Source organism: Atractosteus spatula, chromosome 2, assembly GCF_055471065.1.
Source record: "Atractosteus spatula isolate fAtrSpa1 chromosome 2, fAtrSpa1.hap1, whole genome shotgun sequence".
NCBI lineage: Eukaryota > Metazoa > Chordata > Actinopteri > Semionotiformes > Lepisosteidae > Atractosteus > Atractosteus spatula.
Window position 1 is genome coordinate 19685813 of NC_142707.1, and position 19278 is coordinate 19705090.

At 34.9% G+C, this 19278-nt stretch overlaps 1 protein-coding gene across 4 annotated transcripts in view; it reads right to left on the minus strand.

Moving 5' to 3' along the window:
• Positions 1-520: 520 nt before the first annotated feature.
• The window catches only part of wdr26a (WD repeat domain 26a), a 52976-nt gene continuing 34218 nt past the window's right edge, over positions 521-19278 (minus strand). The window contains exons 12-14 of one of the 4 annotated variants that reach the window (XM_088909591.1): positions 15998-16127; positions 14802-14996; positions 521-856 (exon numbers count right to left, since the gene is read on the minus strand). In XM_088909591.1, coding sequence (XP_088765717.1) covers positions 807-856; positions 14802-14996; positions 15998-16127 — 375 coding nt within the window. In that variant the 3' untranslated portion in view covers positions 521-806. Of the gene's footprint in view, positions 857-1404; positions 8256-14801; positions 14997-15997; positions 16128-17301; positions 17933-19278 lie in introns of those variants that run through there. The other 3 variants (XM_088909592.1, XM_088909593.1, XM_088909595.1) reach the window with 3 other exon arrangements.

Here is a 19278-nt window from a genome sequence, read left to right on the forward strand (position 1 = left end):
ATACCCTACATTATTAGTGAATATTTTACCAGCAGCCCTGGTTTGATGTATTGATTTTTCTTTAGAGCAGCTTCATTGCTGTTGTTGATTGACAAATTATAATCTTAGGCTGAAATGGTGCTTGTTCTACAAATTATCCACACAGCTGGGACTTAATAATGGCTCAAAGTAGAAACCCATTTACTTACAAACCAACAACAACAAAAAAGAGTCCTTCCTCTGCTGTGCATATGTGGAAGTTACAGAACACATCTTGCAGTCCACACCATTGTCCAAACCAAAAACTTTGAAGTTTTTGCATAATCCTAAAGCAGGTAAACAGTGCAAAAAATAATTGTTGCATGTGTAACTAAAAATCAAGCATAAATATGTATTGTTGCACAGATTTATATCACACTAGAGCACTTGCACTTGCTGCAAATCCGTTCTGTTAATTACTGTTGATTTAACTTACCTTAAAACAGCATGTAAGAATTTATCTGTAGAGATGAGCAAAGTAAAAACAAATATTAAGAAAATGTTTTTGTATTGAAAAGTTTTAATTTTTTTTAAACTTATCCAAATTACTAACAGCAAACAGCTGCATACATCATCTCACTGGTATGCTGTTTAAGTAGAACCCTATTGATTACACTGTCCTTATTTCCAATCTATCAATATTTCTGTATTGAAAACCCTGAATGTTTTATTTAAAATATGTATACATAACACTTCCCCTTACCCAACATTACAAAACAAGTACAATCACTTTTTTATAATAACATTTAAACGCAAATTAGAACTCTTCTTGTGTCCTGCTGCAAGGTCTAAGGTCTAGGAGACAACTTCCGCTGGGCAGCTAACCCACACCGCAAACCTGTAACAGAAAATCGTTTTGCAAGTACTTTACAGGGGGAATGAAAAATAAGACTTCATTTCTGAACAATTATTTTGGCCTTGCTCACACTGTAAATTTGTCTCATCTAAATGTTCAAATGACTAAGCTTATGCGATTAAAACATTGCATTACTTATGAAATACCCAATATGCTGCCTGAATTTGAATTTTTCAGAGATTACAGGGAAACTCAGACTTTTTGCAGTTTCCAGAATTGAGATACATGAGTTATTTCCTGAGACATTCTTTGTATGTTACTCTTATATGGATATAAAATATATAACTATTCCAACAGGTATTTCATTGTGTTCTGCATTTTGATAAATTACCAACATTAAGTGGCTATGTCTTGCTATTTTCAACATTTTTTACATTAAAGAGGGATACAAACTATGAGAAAAGCACCAAAGCATAGTTTTAAATAAAATACTTTAAAGGAAATGTGAACACTTTTTTTTAAGGTTTTGTAAACGGATGTCCTTTCAGTCAACAGCAATGGGGAATAAATACTGAGAGTAAGAGGCCCAATGGCAGGTTATATTTTAATGTGATAATACAGAAAAAAAATAAATGAAAAAACAATATGTGAAAAGTAACAAAAGTTCCATAAAAACAGACAAAAAAGCAGTCTTTTTCAACATTTAATATCAGTCCATAGCAAATAGTCATTACATACCAAAAAGCTCTAAATGTAACTAGATCCACCACAACTTCATAGAAATCTTGACAGTTTAGTAATCTGAGATGAGTGAGTATAGATGGTACTATCACTCTCTGCAGCTCGGTTCATGTATTAAGACCACACTTGTGCATTTATGAATCTGAACATAAAGGCTCAAATTATAATCAGGAACATGTTATTTTGGCAAAAGATGGGAATGATAATTAATAACCAGAGTTTGTACTTTCAAAGGATTAGTTAGTTTTCATCAAGCTAAAAAGCAATTGTGCCGATCTGAGTGACACACAAGAATGCGCATATCATTTGTATGCAACACAAATTTGTCAAAACATTCTTTTCACTTTCAGACAGAGCAGCTCTAAATAAAGAAATGGTCTGTTCAGGCCACCATTAATGCAGCTATATGCTCAGTTAAACTGTTTAAGAATAAAATAATCAATAAACCACACAAGCAAAATGCAAGTCAAAGATACAAACTGGTCCTGCCCTAAAAAATGTGGCTTATAATCAACTTATATCCATTTAAGAAAACATACTCTATATATATTATATATAATGGGAAAGAGCTTATTAAAGCTTAATTATATCCATATCTCTGATTCATAGCAACCTACTTTCTTTGAAAAAAAACTACTATATTATATGTGCATACATATATAAAAACTGCTATTGTGAACCAACCAACATTAATTACCTAGAAATGACTGATAGGAAGGTAAACAGTTTTTAATACTATTAGTTGGTTATAAAACAACTCTATAAATCCTGCTATAGTAACCACTATAATAAATTAGAATATGGGTGGGTGTATAAGGGATCAAGTACCCTTATACACCAAGGCTGCTGGTGAAAGTCCTGGCTGTATCAAGTAACAAATAGAAAAAACCAGGAGAATGGGTCTCATTTTCTTATATACACCCAGCTGGCTAATAAGGTCAGATATAGCTTAAATATTTAGGTGGCTTGCTGAGAAGGACCTGCTTAGCCCACCATCTTGGAAAATTAAGTAATGAGGTACATTCTTAGAGTAGGCATTACAAGTTATAGAAAAAAATAGTTTAAAATTCACAATTTAAATGATGGAATCACAGTGCTCCATATCGGTTACTATTACCTATGCTAATCTTCATAACGAAAAGACACTAGTAACTGCTGGTCCTGTTTGTTCAACAATTGTGAACTCAGCTATTTAAATCACTTCATTAACATCTGCTAATCATACTGAAATTACTATTGAGCCAGCATATTGGGAAAAATGAGTATGCAAGTTTTCTTTTGAAATGCATACTAATAAGAACCATTTTCCCCCAGATTTTTACATCTCAGTGTCTACAATAAATATCAGCATTAACCAGATGAGTGATGTGGTTCTCACTGAAGGCTCACAGTCTAGCCAAGTAGTAGGGATAGTTGTGCTGCAAGTTAATATAATCTGGTTTAACTAATAACATGAATGAATGAAGAAAAAATTAAATTAAATTTGTTAACAAGTGTAGTACTTACAAAGCATGAATTGAGCTACTTCACATTCTGTGCCAAAGGTCTTAATCCTGAGACAGGAATAAACATGAAATTCATTAATGACAATATTAACTCTAAAGCTATTAATAACCCAAATAAAACAATGAATAATGACGCCCTGATTAGACAACTAACTGCATGTGTATCTGGCTAGTTAAAAATGTATTTAAATAGCAACTGGTACGTCGGTCACAATGCACTGTAAATCACATACAGATGAAAGGATTTCCTAACGTAAATGATTTTGGAAATCTTAGACATGCCACTCAAACAGCAGTGACAGCTGTCAAAAAAGGCAGTCTCTTAATTCCATAAACAATGGAAAAAATTGTGAATACATGTATGTAGCAGCAAATAAATTTGGATACAAGAGGGGCAAGGTCCACAAAATACACCATGGTCAACACGTGCAGCTCTTCAACATCTAAGAATATTTACCCCTTGACAACATCACTATATCATCGTATATTAGAATTTGAAAATGCTTACATTCTGTCCCATTGAGGCAAAAGGTATACATTACTAAACAGATCTAATGAGCCAAGAAGGAAATTTCAAATTGTTTTAAAATTCTATCTGAAAGAAAAGGTTGAATATATATTGAAACAGAATCTGCTACTGCACTGATTTGATTTTGACACACTTGATTTTAAACAGAATAGAAAGAATAAATCGAGAAACAACTCAGAAAAATAATGTCTCATATTCCCAATTGATGTAATTCCTTTTTAATTGGGTACAAGAAAATTCAAGACTAAGATTCTCAATGTACTGCAAACTTCAAAACTAGATTCTGGGTGCTGGCTTTATGGGATACTTTACAGTATGAAAATGAGTACGATGAACCACTGTGGTAACTTTGTGTCATACTCTTAACTCTCATGAGAGTTGGTTATAAGACAAGGAGAATCGCAAACTGTTTTACAAAAGTTTTCATGTTGGCAAAATTCTAAGAATAAAAAGATGTGACAATTCAGTAAAGTTCTGTCGTGATGCACATACTTTTGCCATGTGGAAGCTCCTATCTCGTGTGATTTTTGTATGTTGTATTTTGTTTTTTCTATTCCATTTGTTAAATTAACGGTTTAAAAAGTCATTTATACACAAAAAAACAATGTGATATAACAATGATTGTAATTACAAAACATTGCCACAGTTCTGAAATGCCAAGTGGTCTAATTATTGCTCCTTTGGGGCTCCAACTATAATTGACTATAAACTGCTCCTCTTGAAACCTTATTTAACAACTATGGTGTATGTTGATATGCATATTTTCGATAAGGCAATAAAAATGTCAAAATGAGGGAATTAAATAAAAGGTCAAAGGCCTTAAATACTTCTTCCATCAAGTCTCTAAGTCTACAAATGTGGAAAAGATTGAACAGCCTCATTTACTGTCTATATGGTGGAAACAAAGTTTAACCTGACAACAAATGGTTCACATTGGTATACGATTGCAAGCATTTGAAAACTTCCTTAAGGAACTATACTAGAAGCAAAAGTATTCAATAAAATCTAGCAGTTGACTGAATGTGTCTTATCAGGATTAACAGCAGGTGATAAAAATAATGCAAAGCACAATCCTTGGCTGAAGTGAGACATTTAAAAAAAATATGTACAAAAAGTGTAAATGTTTTTGACCATAGAGGAGTAAGCAAATTTTAGGATAGGCAAAAATAATTATAGGGTTCTGCTGTTATGGAATCTGAAGAATGATATTGTTCAAAAAGGTGTTCAATTAAAATTCCTTATATTCTCACTTTAAAAAGTAGTTCAATTGAAACGTTTCCAGATGTCTGAAGAAGGATAACTGGTGCAGAATCTTATTTGAATTTTGAAGTTTTCTGGGGGAAGGAGAGTCTTATTTCATCTCTTTCTTTGTACTCCTTAGTTGATTCTATTAATTATAAAATCTGGAGATACCGATTTATAAACATGAATTTCAATTATTTTACTCACTAAATTATCAGGAGGTTTTGTTTCTTATAATTTTGACTGCTCACCTTCCACTCCCCTGCAGTGTTTTGGCCACAGTACACTTTTACCCCTCTCCTATGTGCACTGCAAAACAAGATGATCTCATGTTTTGTTCCATCAAAACAATCCCTTCAAAAAACTTGTCTTTTGATCAGGTTTTCTTGACTGACTTTCCCATATTCCAGTGAACGCCTATGGGTAGTCTTAAGTAAAAAACAAAATTGCACATCTAAAGGTTAACTGAGGGATGCAGCAATATCACCACTTGCATAGACATGCAATACACCCTATTTTTCCCTTTAAACACTATTAGAACAGAACAAAAATCTGTTATTAAAAGCACTTGTAACATGTAAACCGAACAATTTAACTGCCTTCTTTTCACTTTACATAACATTTTGGCAAACAATTGGACATGAGGAAAATGCCTTAAAATCCTTAACACAGACCTCAAGGCTTCGATTTGTACATTTTTGAACAATTGGATATGCATCAAACTTTCTAGATATATTAACAGTCATTTTCTAACCATATTAGATTGTGTCACCCTGTTTTGCATGTACTATATAGCCAACACTTCACTAAACATAGATTTATGGACTTCAGAATTATGTTCATGAAATGTATTTGCCTTAAACAATTTTGACACTGCTTAGCATGCACCTGTAAAACAAAATAAGCACAAGTTCGATTATATGTTCTAACACCAGATAACACTTTAAACAGGCATCAGAATTGCATTGAAATGTTAATTTTAAATGTTTGTCATCTTAAAGGGTATTTAGAGGAAGAATGCCTTATCTCAATCCTTTTTGAAGGGCCTCGAATAATTTCTACCTTCATGGTAGAGTATCGTAAATGTCAGGGGTTCTTAATTAATTTTGCTAAATGCTACATGTACACAAACATAAGTGGTGTTGTGCAGGTCTAAATCAGTGCTACACACATTAAGCAAATAAACATTCAAGCATAGTTTGGGCATACTGGTCCAGGTGGCTGTGACAGCCTCTCCCTTAGGGTGGTCCTAGTGGTGCATTGTAGACCTATTATCTGACGTTTAAATACAATCTGTTGAGATATATTTTATCAGGGTTCAAGTCCTTGTTTTAAGTGACCCACCACACAGGTCGCATGCTCAGGGAAATTTTATAGTTGCCTTTTCCAACTTGGAACAGGAACAACTGGAATAACAAGATCTTAAAACAACAAGAGAGTTTCATCTCCTTGAGATGACAATGAATGCTATAAAACAAAAGGAAATGCCTTGATCGCCAAGTGTGAAAAAAACACAAATGTGACTATAAAAGAAAGGGCCCTAAATTTAATGTTTAATTAATTTACTAAACATTGTGAAAATACAATAAATTGCTCATTAATGATATGCTTGGTATGTATAAATATTTAAGCTATATTGTGGTAATAATGATCTATAAACATCAGTTTTACCAGTATAGAATAAACAGAACATACTGAATGTCCTATATAATAAAAATTAAAAATGAGTCCTTAAAAAATATTTATCTGTAGGGCTGAATATTTATACAAACCAATTAGTACCCAAAAACTAATCCCTTTTCATTCTTTAATTTCTTAACATTTTCTATTACAATAAATCAAAATAGTCAAAATACAAAATAACTAGTATGTTTAAACTTTTATCTTTGAGATCAGCCACTTGAGTTCTGTTCTACAGCTTTAACATTAATTGAGCATAGCACTAAAACCACTGTTTTCACAGAGCTTGAGCTTTCGTTAAAAGATGTTTAGCATTAAAAGGCTATTCTAAGAAGCACCAGCCAATAAATCGAAGTCACTATAAAAAGGTGAAGAGTAGTGTATTTGAAATTTAATTTAGAAAAAAATCAGGGAAGCAGACTATCTGTAACCATTCATAAAATCTACTATTGTGAGCTGGATGTGTCGCCATATACAAACAAGTATAAAGGAAAATAAAAACTGCCGTTGTCCAAACACTGGGATGAAAGTGTAGATTAAAAAAATTCCAAGCTGAATTTTTCAAGAAAAAAAATCTCAAATGTGTTGCCTTCTCAAAAGATGTGTTTTATTTAAATGCCCAATTATATCATTAACTGATAGTTGTACATTTGTATCATTCTATCTGGAAATAATACAACACACCTTGCAAGTTCCAGCCTGACACAGGAAAACTACATTTACTTTTTGCTTTATCCTCCAGATGTTTAGAACTATATACTTGAAAAAAAACAAGTGTTGACATTTTTAAAATCATTAATCCTTTAAGTAGAATGTGCTCACTATCAGAGACTTACGCAGCAAAATAGCCTCGTCCAAACATGTGTGAAATCAACTGTGAATTTTGCCTCTAAACAACTTAAGTCTGTATATACATATAGCACCAATTTTACAGAGTCAATTGGAGAAGGTTCAAGATCTGTTCCTGTGTGAAGAGATACAGGATGCACATTTTTTATAAGCCTTCAGAGAATAGTGATAAACATTACATGGACATAAGTCCATGAACATTAAAGGTGATCCTCCAGGATTACTCCATGTAATGTAACCATAATCTAATACAAGCCATTCCTGTACATACTCTAAGGAAGTTATTTTTTTCTCCAATAGTGTGATTCTGTGTGAAACCATGAACCGTGCTGTAGAGATTCAAAACCAAATGGGGGCTAGGAGTCTCAGGGTCTCAGTTTTAAAAATGAATAAACAAAAAGGATAAAAGAGTTCTCCTATTAAGTGTAAATTCTTCAGACTAAAGCACTCCATTTTCACTAATCAAGCCCTCTAAACTGTTAAATAAAAAATCCAAACAAGCATTTTAACTCCATTACGTAGAAGAACAACAAGAAAGAGTTGCTAGACCAAAACTGTCAGGGAAAAAGTTGCTGAGTCCAATGGATAGTCTCAATGTATCACAGTTCTTCACAAACCAATGGAGATATTTCAACATGGCGTCCAACTGTGTTCTAACGGCGTGCTTCTTCTTTGTTACTATGAAGCAAGATGGTAGGATGCTTGGCTCCTTATTTGAGTGCCATTGATGGTTGTCTTTTTTCTTGTTTAAATGAAGATCATTTCTGTCCAATAATCAATCAAGATTGTGTTACACCAACTCCAGAGCCATTTAGAATGCAACTAATTATTTTTTTCTTTTAGAGAAGTCGTCCACTCCAAAGTCACCATCAACTATCCATGCTACTGCAATCCTCTGTGAGGGAAAAGACAATAACAAAATTAAGAATATGAAAGCAATACCTTTTATGTTATGTCTGTATTTTCAAACTACAAGTTGGGTGTTAAAGACGATGTAACAGAAGGATACTTTCAAGCAACTTTTACAGGCAACAGCTGCAAGCAAGACTTTCTCAAAGGTGTTAGGGATGGGTCAATATCAACTGCTACAACTTGGCAATGAGTTGTATCTAACCTCTAGATAATTGAGATGTGGGGAATAAACAGATGACAGTGACTGAATGGCTTATAATTCTGTACATTTTCTGTAGTTTTATTACTTTATGATAGTTTAGATAAATTTTAACATATCAAATAAACAAGAGGCCTATTGTAAAATATAATCTGGGGTGGAAAACACTTTAGGGTTGAATTAGCAAGAGAAAAAGAAACATGTTGGGCATATTTTGTTGTATTGTAACCTCATATATGCTATGCATTTAAAAAATACATATACATGCGTTATGAAAGGTATTCGCTAAGATTAAGTCACTTTACTCGACCAGTGAAATAATATAGCTTGGTTGTTGCCATTAAACATAAATGCATTCAGACGTCATAAAAATGCATTTACAGGATTCAGTAAGTTTTGTAAAAGGATGTTTCTACATATAGCAAAGCCTTGCTTAGTGTTATTTCTATTAGCAATAATTTGCCGCAGTGAATGTTTTGCTAGCCATTATTTTCATTAACCACATACACTAGTACAGAATCATGTCTGTCTGTGATGCATGTACAGGCCAGGAGAAACCACCTAGAGCACACTCAGTTCAAGCTGTATCTGTGCTTAAGGCAAAACACAAAGAAAAACAGCTCACAAGCTCTTAGCCAGTGACAGTCTGGCATGATATATACATGTTTACTGTACGGCTAGTATTGTATGACTAATCGCACATCAGAAAATTTCCAGGCCACCCAGAGTGAGCCACAGCCTGGCCCATCCTGGCAGATGTATCTCCTCCCATCAGGTTCCCATTGCTGCCAGATTGGAGGAGTGAGAGCAGATGGTGCTTAATCTACACAGGCTCCGACAATGTATTGGTGCGTTACCAAATTTTATGTATGGAGCTTTCTGATGTGTGATTAGCTGTATAATATGCTCCATACAGTAAACATGTATCTCAAACTAGACTCTCACTGGCTGAGTTACTATAAAAACTGTATGACATTTCCATATAAATATATTTTATTTTTAATTATATTCTGTGGTAAAAATATCAGTAATGACCGACTTTTGCATAAAGATATTTTGCATAAACGTTTCAAAAATGATTTTACTCTATTTAGTATTAACTTAAAATGAATGCTGTCATGCAAACTGTAAAAAATTAAAAATATTCTTTTGTTTCAAAGACACCCACAAAAATCATTTGCCAGCCAGGTGAATTACCATCTTTTATCTCTGAAACTATCCTACCAACCACCTCTGACAAACCTTTTCATCAGCTTTGGAGACTGGTATACATAGAAAGGTGGCAAGGGCTAGCAATAAAAAAAAATCAAAGATTACAGTAGGCTTCTAAAGGTCACTCTCCCTTGTGATGCAAAACATAATTAGGATTTAGACACAGGCTTTGGACAGTATGGCATATCAGAAAATTGCCCTCTGAAAAATGGGCACAGTACAATACACAACACCAAAGAAATTCGATTTGATCTGGGGGAAAAAAGCTGATAACTGATTTCGCTACATACCAGATAAAGTGTATAGACTTAGTTATGTCATTTTCATTTACACATTTCTTTAATGAAGTATAGTTTTGATTATAACTAATCCACATTTGCCAGATTTAAATGTATTATTTGTCTGTGATTAATATACTGATTCTAATGTAGTCTGTGCATTAGTACACAGATGTTTCAATGGATGTTATAGATGAAAAGTATTATAAATTTAAATGTATTTAATTAGTAATTTGTAGTTACATAAGACACTTTGGAGTTTTCTTTCAAGGTCTAAAAAGTCTAATTATTTTAACTATCCATTTCTATAATAAACTAAGCAAGTGCTCTGAGCTGCCATCTTCCACAGAATTGAAATAATTCTTGTAATCCTCTTGAATTTTCTTTGCATTTAATGCATTTTTGCTATGTGTTGCTTGGAGAAGAAAATAATTCATTGCACAATGTTCCTTCCAAGTATCTGAATATGACTGACATTTTAGACTGTCCTTCCTGCTGGAGCACACTCTTTTGCACTGATGCTTCTTACAAAATTCTGCAAAAATAAGCAACCAGTTAGTTCTACTTTTCCTCAGACAAATAATGTTAGTCTCTAGAACTTCTGGTTTGCCAGTATTATGAAAGGCTTCTCTCTGCAGCACTTTGCCTTCAAGATATGATAAAGATTCTTGTTTGATCATCCAGATTCGCTTGTATTTCATGAAAGCTAAGATTTATTCATGTAACGAGTAAGGGGCTTCTCTTCTGCTCCGGATGGCATTATGGAGATGATAGGTTTAATTCACTGCTTACAAGAGCTTAAATGAGACTATATTTGGCCAAAATCCATCATCATTCATTCTTCCATGAGTTCCACCATCTAGAAGATCACAGCATCAAGAAGAACAAATTAATGTATTGTAATTAAAATAATAATAATAATAATAAAAATAATTGCTTACAGTTATATAGCGCTTTTCTGGACAGTTCACTCAAAGCACTTTACATGTAATAGGGACTCCCCTCCACCACCACCAATGTGCAGCACCCAGCTGGATGATGCAACGGCAGCCATAGTGCGCCAGAACGCTCACCACACACCAGCTATCAGTGGGCAGGTGAGCAGAGAAATGAAGCCAATTCACTGATGGGGATTTTTAGGAGGCCATGATTGGTAACTGCCAATGGGAATTTTGGCCAGGACGACGGGGTTACACCCCTACTCTTTTCAAGAAACGCCCTGGAATTTTTAATGACCACAGAGAGTCAGGACCTCGGTTTTACGACTCATCCAAAGGATGGCGCCCGTTTACAGTATAGTGTCCCTTTTACTATACTGGGGCATTAGGACCCACATGGACTGCAGGGTGAGAGCCCCCTGCTGGCCCCACTAACACCTCTTCCATCAGCTACCATAGTTTTTCCCAGGAGGTCTCCCATCCAGGTACTGACCAGAGTCTGAATATGATGGGGATTCAATAACTGCGCGTGCTATCCAGGGCCGCAATGCACTGTGGTAAGGGCCATGTCCCTTTCCTCAAAAATAATCTCCACCCTTCTTCAGTTTGTGGAATTCTGGAGTATTAGTCATCAATGGGTACAGAACAATTCTTAATATGTTTCTAAAACCTTGCTGTCTGTATTTTGGCAGACAGTGAATAATTATTCCAGAGATGAGAAAAAATCCCTCTGCCAGAAACCTAGTGTTAGAGCTAGACACTCACTCTGTGTTAATGCTGCTCGAATTACCATATTTTTTTAAACGGGCAGTAAAACAAATGTATCCATTCAAAGACAAGATGTCATCCATATCTTCTGTTGCAAACATTGCAAGATGTTTATTCTGAAAACCATGTTTTTGCACACTAGAAAAATATTGTACAAACCTTATTTTACTTCTTCATTTTCCCAAAAACAGGACAAAAATGCATATGCTAATCTTTTATTATGCTCTTTTTCAAATTTACCTTTAACAATTATTTTAAAAATAAGGTCATGTTAATAGCTTTCGCCAATATCCCTTATCCTAAGTGGCATATACACAAACTCAACCCTAACATTTAATATTGATTCATTCCTTAAGCCTCCTGAAAATTAAATGATAAAATGGAAGTTGCTTAATGTTGCACAGAAGGTGAAGCAACTGCTTTGACAAAAAAAAATGTCATAAGAAATATTCAGGTGTTGCATCAGTTTAATCCAAGGCAATTTTTTCAACCAATGTTTGCACATTTTTATAATCCTGTTTTAAGGTTTTCTGAATTGAAGGATTCCATAAAAATCTAGGACCTCTATAAACATATATAATAAATGTAATTGAAATAAAGTTATGATTATTTTTATAAATCTTTAGGTACTGCAAAGTTAAAAAACAAATTGGCATGGCAAATTTTACCAACCCTACTGTTTCTTACCAGAATACATAAATAATGGTATCTCATGTTAAACAAGGTGTTACTTCTTGTTTATCGCAAATGGCAACTTTCGAAACCTTAATTATTTAGGAATAAATCAATGGCTTTAAAGGGATTTTTCTGTAACTACAACAGACTTGGTGACGTTATATGTCAATGAATGTACCTCACTTATAACTGCTCTTTTCTTGCTAATATGGGGTTAATCATACACACTTACTCCAGCTTTCATTGTACAGACTAGACACTGCCATTATTTGAGCTGTGTAAAATTTACTTTTACCATAAACAGTTTAATAATCTATGGCACATATGTCACACTCAGGTTTCTTACTTCCATCACTAACAACTTGTTTGCTTTGATGCTACGTACCGTATATGAATGTGTGCTGGTACTTTGCAAATACAAATACCAACACTAGTAATTCTGTAGGAAGACATCTGATGATAGATTTATAAAATAATGTACTATTCCAAAAAAAACAGAAAAGGAAATAGGTTGTAACAGTTATGATACTCACTTCAGTGAAAAAAAGCTTGATTATGCACTTATGAGTGATAAGTAAGGAAAATGGATCAATTTTTTCTTTTCTGATAATAGGGATATTCCTTTTTCATTTGAAATTATTTTCTTTACAGTCTCAATGTAAACAGGTGATCGCTCAAATCTTACAACTCAATTCAGTACATATGCATACATATAGTTGTAGGTAAGTTCAAAGAACAAGGTACTTAAAATGGCTCAAAATACAATGTTGCTCCGTCTCTATTCAGTATAGTTCCATTTTACTTCAATAAACTCAACTCATTTCCCATTCCAACTGACTATCAGCAAAACAGCTTGATTTGGATTGCTCTGCTAACCCAGCATTGGTGGGAGCCTTTCAGCTTTCATCTGCTAAACATAAAAAAAATTATCACTCAGGACCAAATCTATTCAGCACGGCAGTAGACTCAGCTGCTTCAAGTCACTTGTGTGAAAGGTGGCTTCCATGTAGAATTGGACAAAACATCTTTATGATGCATTACAGCCTTCTTTTCTCTTCACCAGTCTTTTCATTAAATGGGCAAAATAATTTTTTAACAGCAGTGTTTGTGGCAAACAGCCAATCATAAGGACTCCCACAAAACAGTTGACACAATCTGTCCTGGCTGATGGCTGTCTCAAAATTCTTGAAGTGAGGAGACCCAAAGTGTTATTACACAGAGTCTGGAGACAAGAGACTCCAGTTTCACTAGTAAATCGCTCAACTGTATAAAGATGAGCAGTAAGCTGTCTGGATCCTCAGATGTTTGTAGGAGTTAATGACTTCTTCTACATATACACATCTTCAGTAATAAATTTTGAATAATCCAAGGTTTTCCAATCCTGATCCTGCAGTCCCACCTTCAATATTTCATTCAAGCTGACCTCCTTACTTAACTGAAGCCTTAATTAAACAAATAGGTTGCTTGAGTGGTACATTTTCAAGGTTTTTTTTTCTACTCAAAAGTTTGGAATTTTATGTCACTTACGAAATACCATAGTTACGTCAGCTTTAAAACAATCTAAAAGGTGAAAACACTTAAAATTCAAATTATTCATATTTCTATTTAATGAGGCAATTTGTTGTTGACTCGAATAAAAAAGAGCGTGACTGGAACAAAATCCAGCAAGTGTGTGGGCATCCTAGTTCAGAATTGAGAACCCCTGGACAAAATCTTGCACATTCGCCTCTTCCTCAATTATTAAAAATCATCACGACATGAGAAATTTTAGCTTCATGCTGCTGCCATCTAATCCTAATGTTTGATATCTTGACCCAGTAGGTCAGCAGGGCATCTGGAGTTTGTCATTTTCACGAGACTGCTGTCCATGAAAGAACTCAGCTGACCACTTCGGTTCTGCAGAGTATGTGGATGCTCCATTAGAAGTCACTCTTACCACTTTGATGGATTTTAGAAGGTACTCCACCTTCCTTGAACAGGTATTTTAAAATGAGCCAAAACGAATTTCAATGATTAAATAAAACACCTTGTTTAATGAACATACTTATTGTTCTATATACAAACATAAACAAACATATAAGGGGCACATCACTTAAGATTTTTTTACTGAAAGAGATAACTGATATGTACTAAAATTGGCTCTATTCCATTCAATCACTTATATGTTACAATGACACAGATAAAGTACATTAAAGAACTGGAATAAGACATACCAACTGTTCCAACTATGACAAAAATGTTCAAGTTAATTGCAATTCTGACAAAGTGAATTGACGGTTACCTTATTTAATTCAGAATGAATACAGCAGTAGTACCCTGATGCATGCAAAGTCAGTTTAAGCTTTAGCAATATTCAACTTTCCTTAGAAATAAAATGAACTGTATTAAAACCCTCTTAAAAGAACTGATTTCTTCACTTCACTTCAATTTTCTTAGAGGGAAAAGAATAGGTCATTTACCATTGATACCTTCAAAATCCTGGGTGTCTACAAATGGTGCTGGTCCCCATATCCTAACTGTGCCGTCATCAGAAGCACTTGCCATCATGCCAGGGACCTGTGGGTTCCAGCTAACACAATTGACTGTGCGTGTGTGTCCCGTCAGCTCAGCTATTGGCAGCTCGCTGCGTTTGTGCCAGATATAAACTTTATGGTCTATAAAAAGAAGGCAAAGAGTTAAAACATTCAGATACATATCTCAAAAATGTGTCAATTACTGTGCCAAATAATATTTTTATAATTCTATAAAAAGCAGAATACCACAGCATTGACTATGGTAGGGAAACACAACATGTAATGCTAATAGGATGGAAAATTTTTCAGATGGGATTTTTCTTTTTAATCTGTGTTGAGTATCCCAGCTGTACTCAAAAGTGCTGTAAATCTGACATAAGATGTTCTTTTAATCATTTGTCAAAACATTCAGTAGCAACCATCATCTCGTCCAGTTATAATAACGCATATATACTGTTTTTCTGGACACTGCACTCAAAAGCACTTTATGCCACCAATGTGTAGCACCCACCCTGATGATATGACGGCAGCCAAAATGCGCCAGTACGCTCACCACACATCAGCTATCAGTGTGGAGGACAACGAAGTAATGAAGTCAATTCATAGATGAGGATTATTAGGCGACCATGACTGGTAAAGGCCAGGTGGAAATGTGGCCAGGATACTCCTACTCCTCTCGAGAAACACTCTGGAGTTTTAAATGACAACGGAGTGTCAGGACCTCGGTTTTACATCTCATCCGAAGGATAGCCCCCTTTTTACATTGTAGTGTCCCCGTCACATACTGGGGCATTAGGAACCACACAGACCGCAGGGTGAAATTCCCTACTGGTCCCATTAACATCTCTGTTGTCTTACACACATGAGGTGTGTGATCTTATTGTATAAGAAATATATAATTTTGTACTAAACTTTTAGTACTTAAGACATGGCTTTTGTAAAAGATATTTGATAAAATTATAAGAACAGTTACAGCTGTTTTTCAGAAACAAATAAAACAATTTTTTTCAGTTTATTGGATGAACACCAATTACAACAAATACCAAAGACCTAAAGTTATCATTAATTTCTTTACCTAGATTAAAAAAATGCAAAAATGTACACTTTGGAAATGCCCTCTTGGATTCACAATTGTAACTTACCTTCACTACCACTGGCTATGAAGTCTTCATTATGGCCTCCAAAACATGAATGGATTGTATAAAATCCTTGTGTGACCCCTTGATACTTTCTCACTAAGACACGATCCTGCAAGTCCCATAAATGAACTCCCTAGAAGAAAAAAGGAAACTTAGCATGCTTTAACATGTTAAGAAATGGCACACAAATATCAGGAGTTACGACCTTTTTCACACGTTTAAACAAAGAAGCACCATCATAATATAAAGAATAAATTAAGTTAATCATTAAAGCATGTACAACAAACAATGAACATACAACAAATTATTTTAATCAGGCTAATTCATAGATTTCCATGTACCATGACGGTGCTCCACAATAGTTGCTCTCCTCCCCACTTCTCAGAAGTCTGCAAACACATAGGTAGTAGTGCCAACATGACAGTATACTGTATGATAGGATCAAGACATATTATCTAGTAATTATACTGAGAGCTTTACAGAACAAGGTCTGAGCTGATCAAATACTTTAAAATTTGCAAAAACATTCACACTCCATGACTAATCTGTGGTTAGTCTCCACCTAATGAAATAAACCTTTACCTGTTCATTTGCAGCCTACGCATGATGACACAGCTACCTACTTGGACTACTTCATATTCCAGATTCCATATTTGCACCCATTTTCTGTCAAATGAGTTCTTTCAGTTTCAAGGAAGAAAAGAAGGAACAATTGCTCCCCCCAGTTACCATAGAACAATCATACCATCCAGATATGTGCCTGTGAAAGTGAAAACACCATACTAATAATTTATCTATCAGCCTTTGAGATGCTGAAAACGTAACAATATTATAATAAACTGAAATAATCCAAATGGCATATGGAAGATTGCTCTCCTGCTGTACTTGCCATCAGCTCTTGTAAAGATTAATGGCAAAAGTCCGGTGTCATAATGAATGCCACTTCACTCACTGTCACTAGGGAGTCTGTCAATTCTAAGCATGAAATATGAAATGAACTTGCAAATGTCTGATAGAATCCAAAGCAAAACTTGATCTGGTCTTTAAGCACTACCGGAAAGAATGAAAGGTCAATTACTCCTAAATGAGTATAGTGGTGAGCTCTTGTTTTAATACTCCTAACATAGCTTATCTTCTTCCATGAATGGTTGCATTTCACTTAACACAATCTCAAGCTTCAAAAGTCTTGTCCAACTTGGCAGCTCTCTGAACTGTCCTGGATGCTGCTTTATTACCCGCTCTAGCTGTTCTGTCTACTCCAGGATAGGACAACTGTATGCAAGAGACAACTCTAGACTCTGTATGATAAAGCAGCTCACCACTGTGTTGCCTAATCTTATTACATGTCTGAAACTAAATAACGCTAGGCCTGGTTATTATTGGGATTGGAAATATTCAAGGTTGAACCTTAGTGACACTATTTGTTCTGGACGAGAAACTTCAAATTACCATAGTTTGATGACGAACACCACTGTGCTATTGAAGCTGTTGTTCTTCAGACTAGACATTAAAACAGTTTAACTTTCCAGTGTTCTGGTTTGTAAAGTAGCCCTTTAATTAAATATCTTGGTTCAGGGGGCTTCTGGGTTCATAATGGCTGGGACACATTAACCAGGAGCACACTCCACTGTTGTGGTGGATAAAGTGGTATGTTACAATGGCATAGAATGAATTATTTTTAATCACAAATCTCTCTCCACAACACATCACCTTTGCAAGCTATTTCCAAGAAGGGCTCTAAAAACCTCTCATAAAAAAGCTCTATAAAGCAGGAAAATCTCAAGGTAATAGCAGGGTAAATGAGCATTCTGTGAAGGAAACTTCTCTTTTGCTTTGCCTTTCCGCTATTTCCCTGTTCATCTCTGAATTCAGCATGTCCAAATGGCAGGAACTTGCAGATCTCAGCTTTCTTCCAATTCCTCAGTCTTTGCCTGCCCCCTAGTGGTTACATTACAAGATTTAATCACTAACTCCAAAACTAGTTAATCCTATCCTAAAATAACCTGAGTATATATCTTTTGTAATACCAGATGTAATGAAACACTTTTGATTCTACTCAGTCAGATGTTCCATGGACGCAACACAATGTATTGCTACTTTCATATCATTACCATTTATACATTAACAAACGGATACAAGAATCTGATAATCTATGTTATCTGTTATTTGTAGAGCATTTATAAAACAACTGAACAAAGATTTTCATTACTATGCATCTCTATGTCTTCAGGTCTGAAATAAGGCACATTCAAGAGTATATTAGCTATAATGCTGGTCAGTTTTAATATAACTCTGGGGATAGAAAATCTTCAAATCATATTGAATAAAAAAATCTAAGTCAAAAGGTCAATTCACAGCAAGTGAAGTTTTTTTCACTAAAATAAATTTTAAAAACTGCAGCTGTCTACAGGCACAGAACAGACTGGTACCAAGTTCTATAGACTCTACCAGGCTTGCTCCTCGCAACAATGTATACTGGCAGCTAGGTATACTTTCATCAGTCTGGCTCCCACTTCTGCAGTAGATGAATACCACTGCTAAACTCAAACACTAACTTCAGACTTCAGTACGTTCGCCGCCCAGTACAACACCTGAATGTCTTCATCCTGATTTCACCAAAATTGCCAGTAATCATGATGAGTGCCTGCCTCATAACAACATAAGATTGAAAAGACTTAGTGGCCAATAATGTAAGTAGACAGTAACTTGGACCTAGGACCTTGTAAGAGCTTGCATCAGGTAAGCGCAACTACATCAATCACTCTCCTATTTGTTGTACTTTCAGAAAATGCCTTGTAAATCCAACAATCAACTCAACACTATGTCCAAGTGACAGCTCACCAGAATCTGCTGACACCTGAGTTCCTTCCTCTTCTATTCCCTCCAGTATCTCCATTAAAGGTAAGTCAAGTATCGGCTTCCAAAAGGTCTTTCTAGTCCAATCTCTTAATGCTGTGCCTTAGTTAAGGCAGACAGAAGGCGTCTAGAAACTGTTTTCATTTTGTTGCTATAACTACCTGTTATAGGATCACATCCAATCAATTAGAAGGGCCCATCAAACTGAGACCAGACACATACTGTATCTTAAATGCCCAAGAAAAACTGTTCAGTCAGTTCACTGGAGACCTAACATGGCAAGTTGTTTTTCAAAAATACACAAAGTGATGGAAGTACAAATGGTCAGAGTAAGCAAAGGTTAAACAGACTAAAGTGAGACATTCAAAACCACACCTCATTATCTATTTAAAAGATCTAGAATCACCTACCAAGTATATATACTTCCA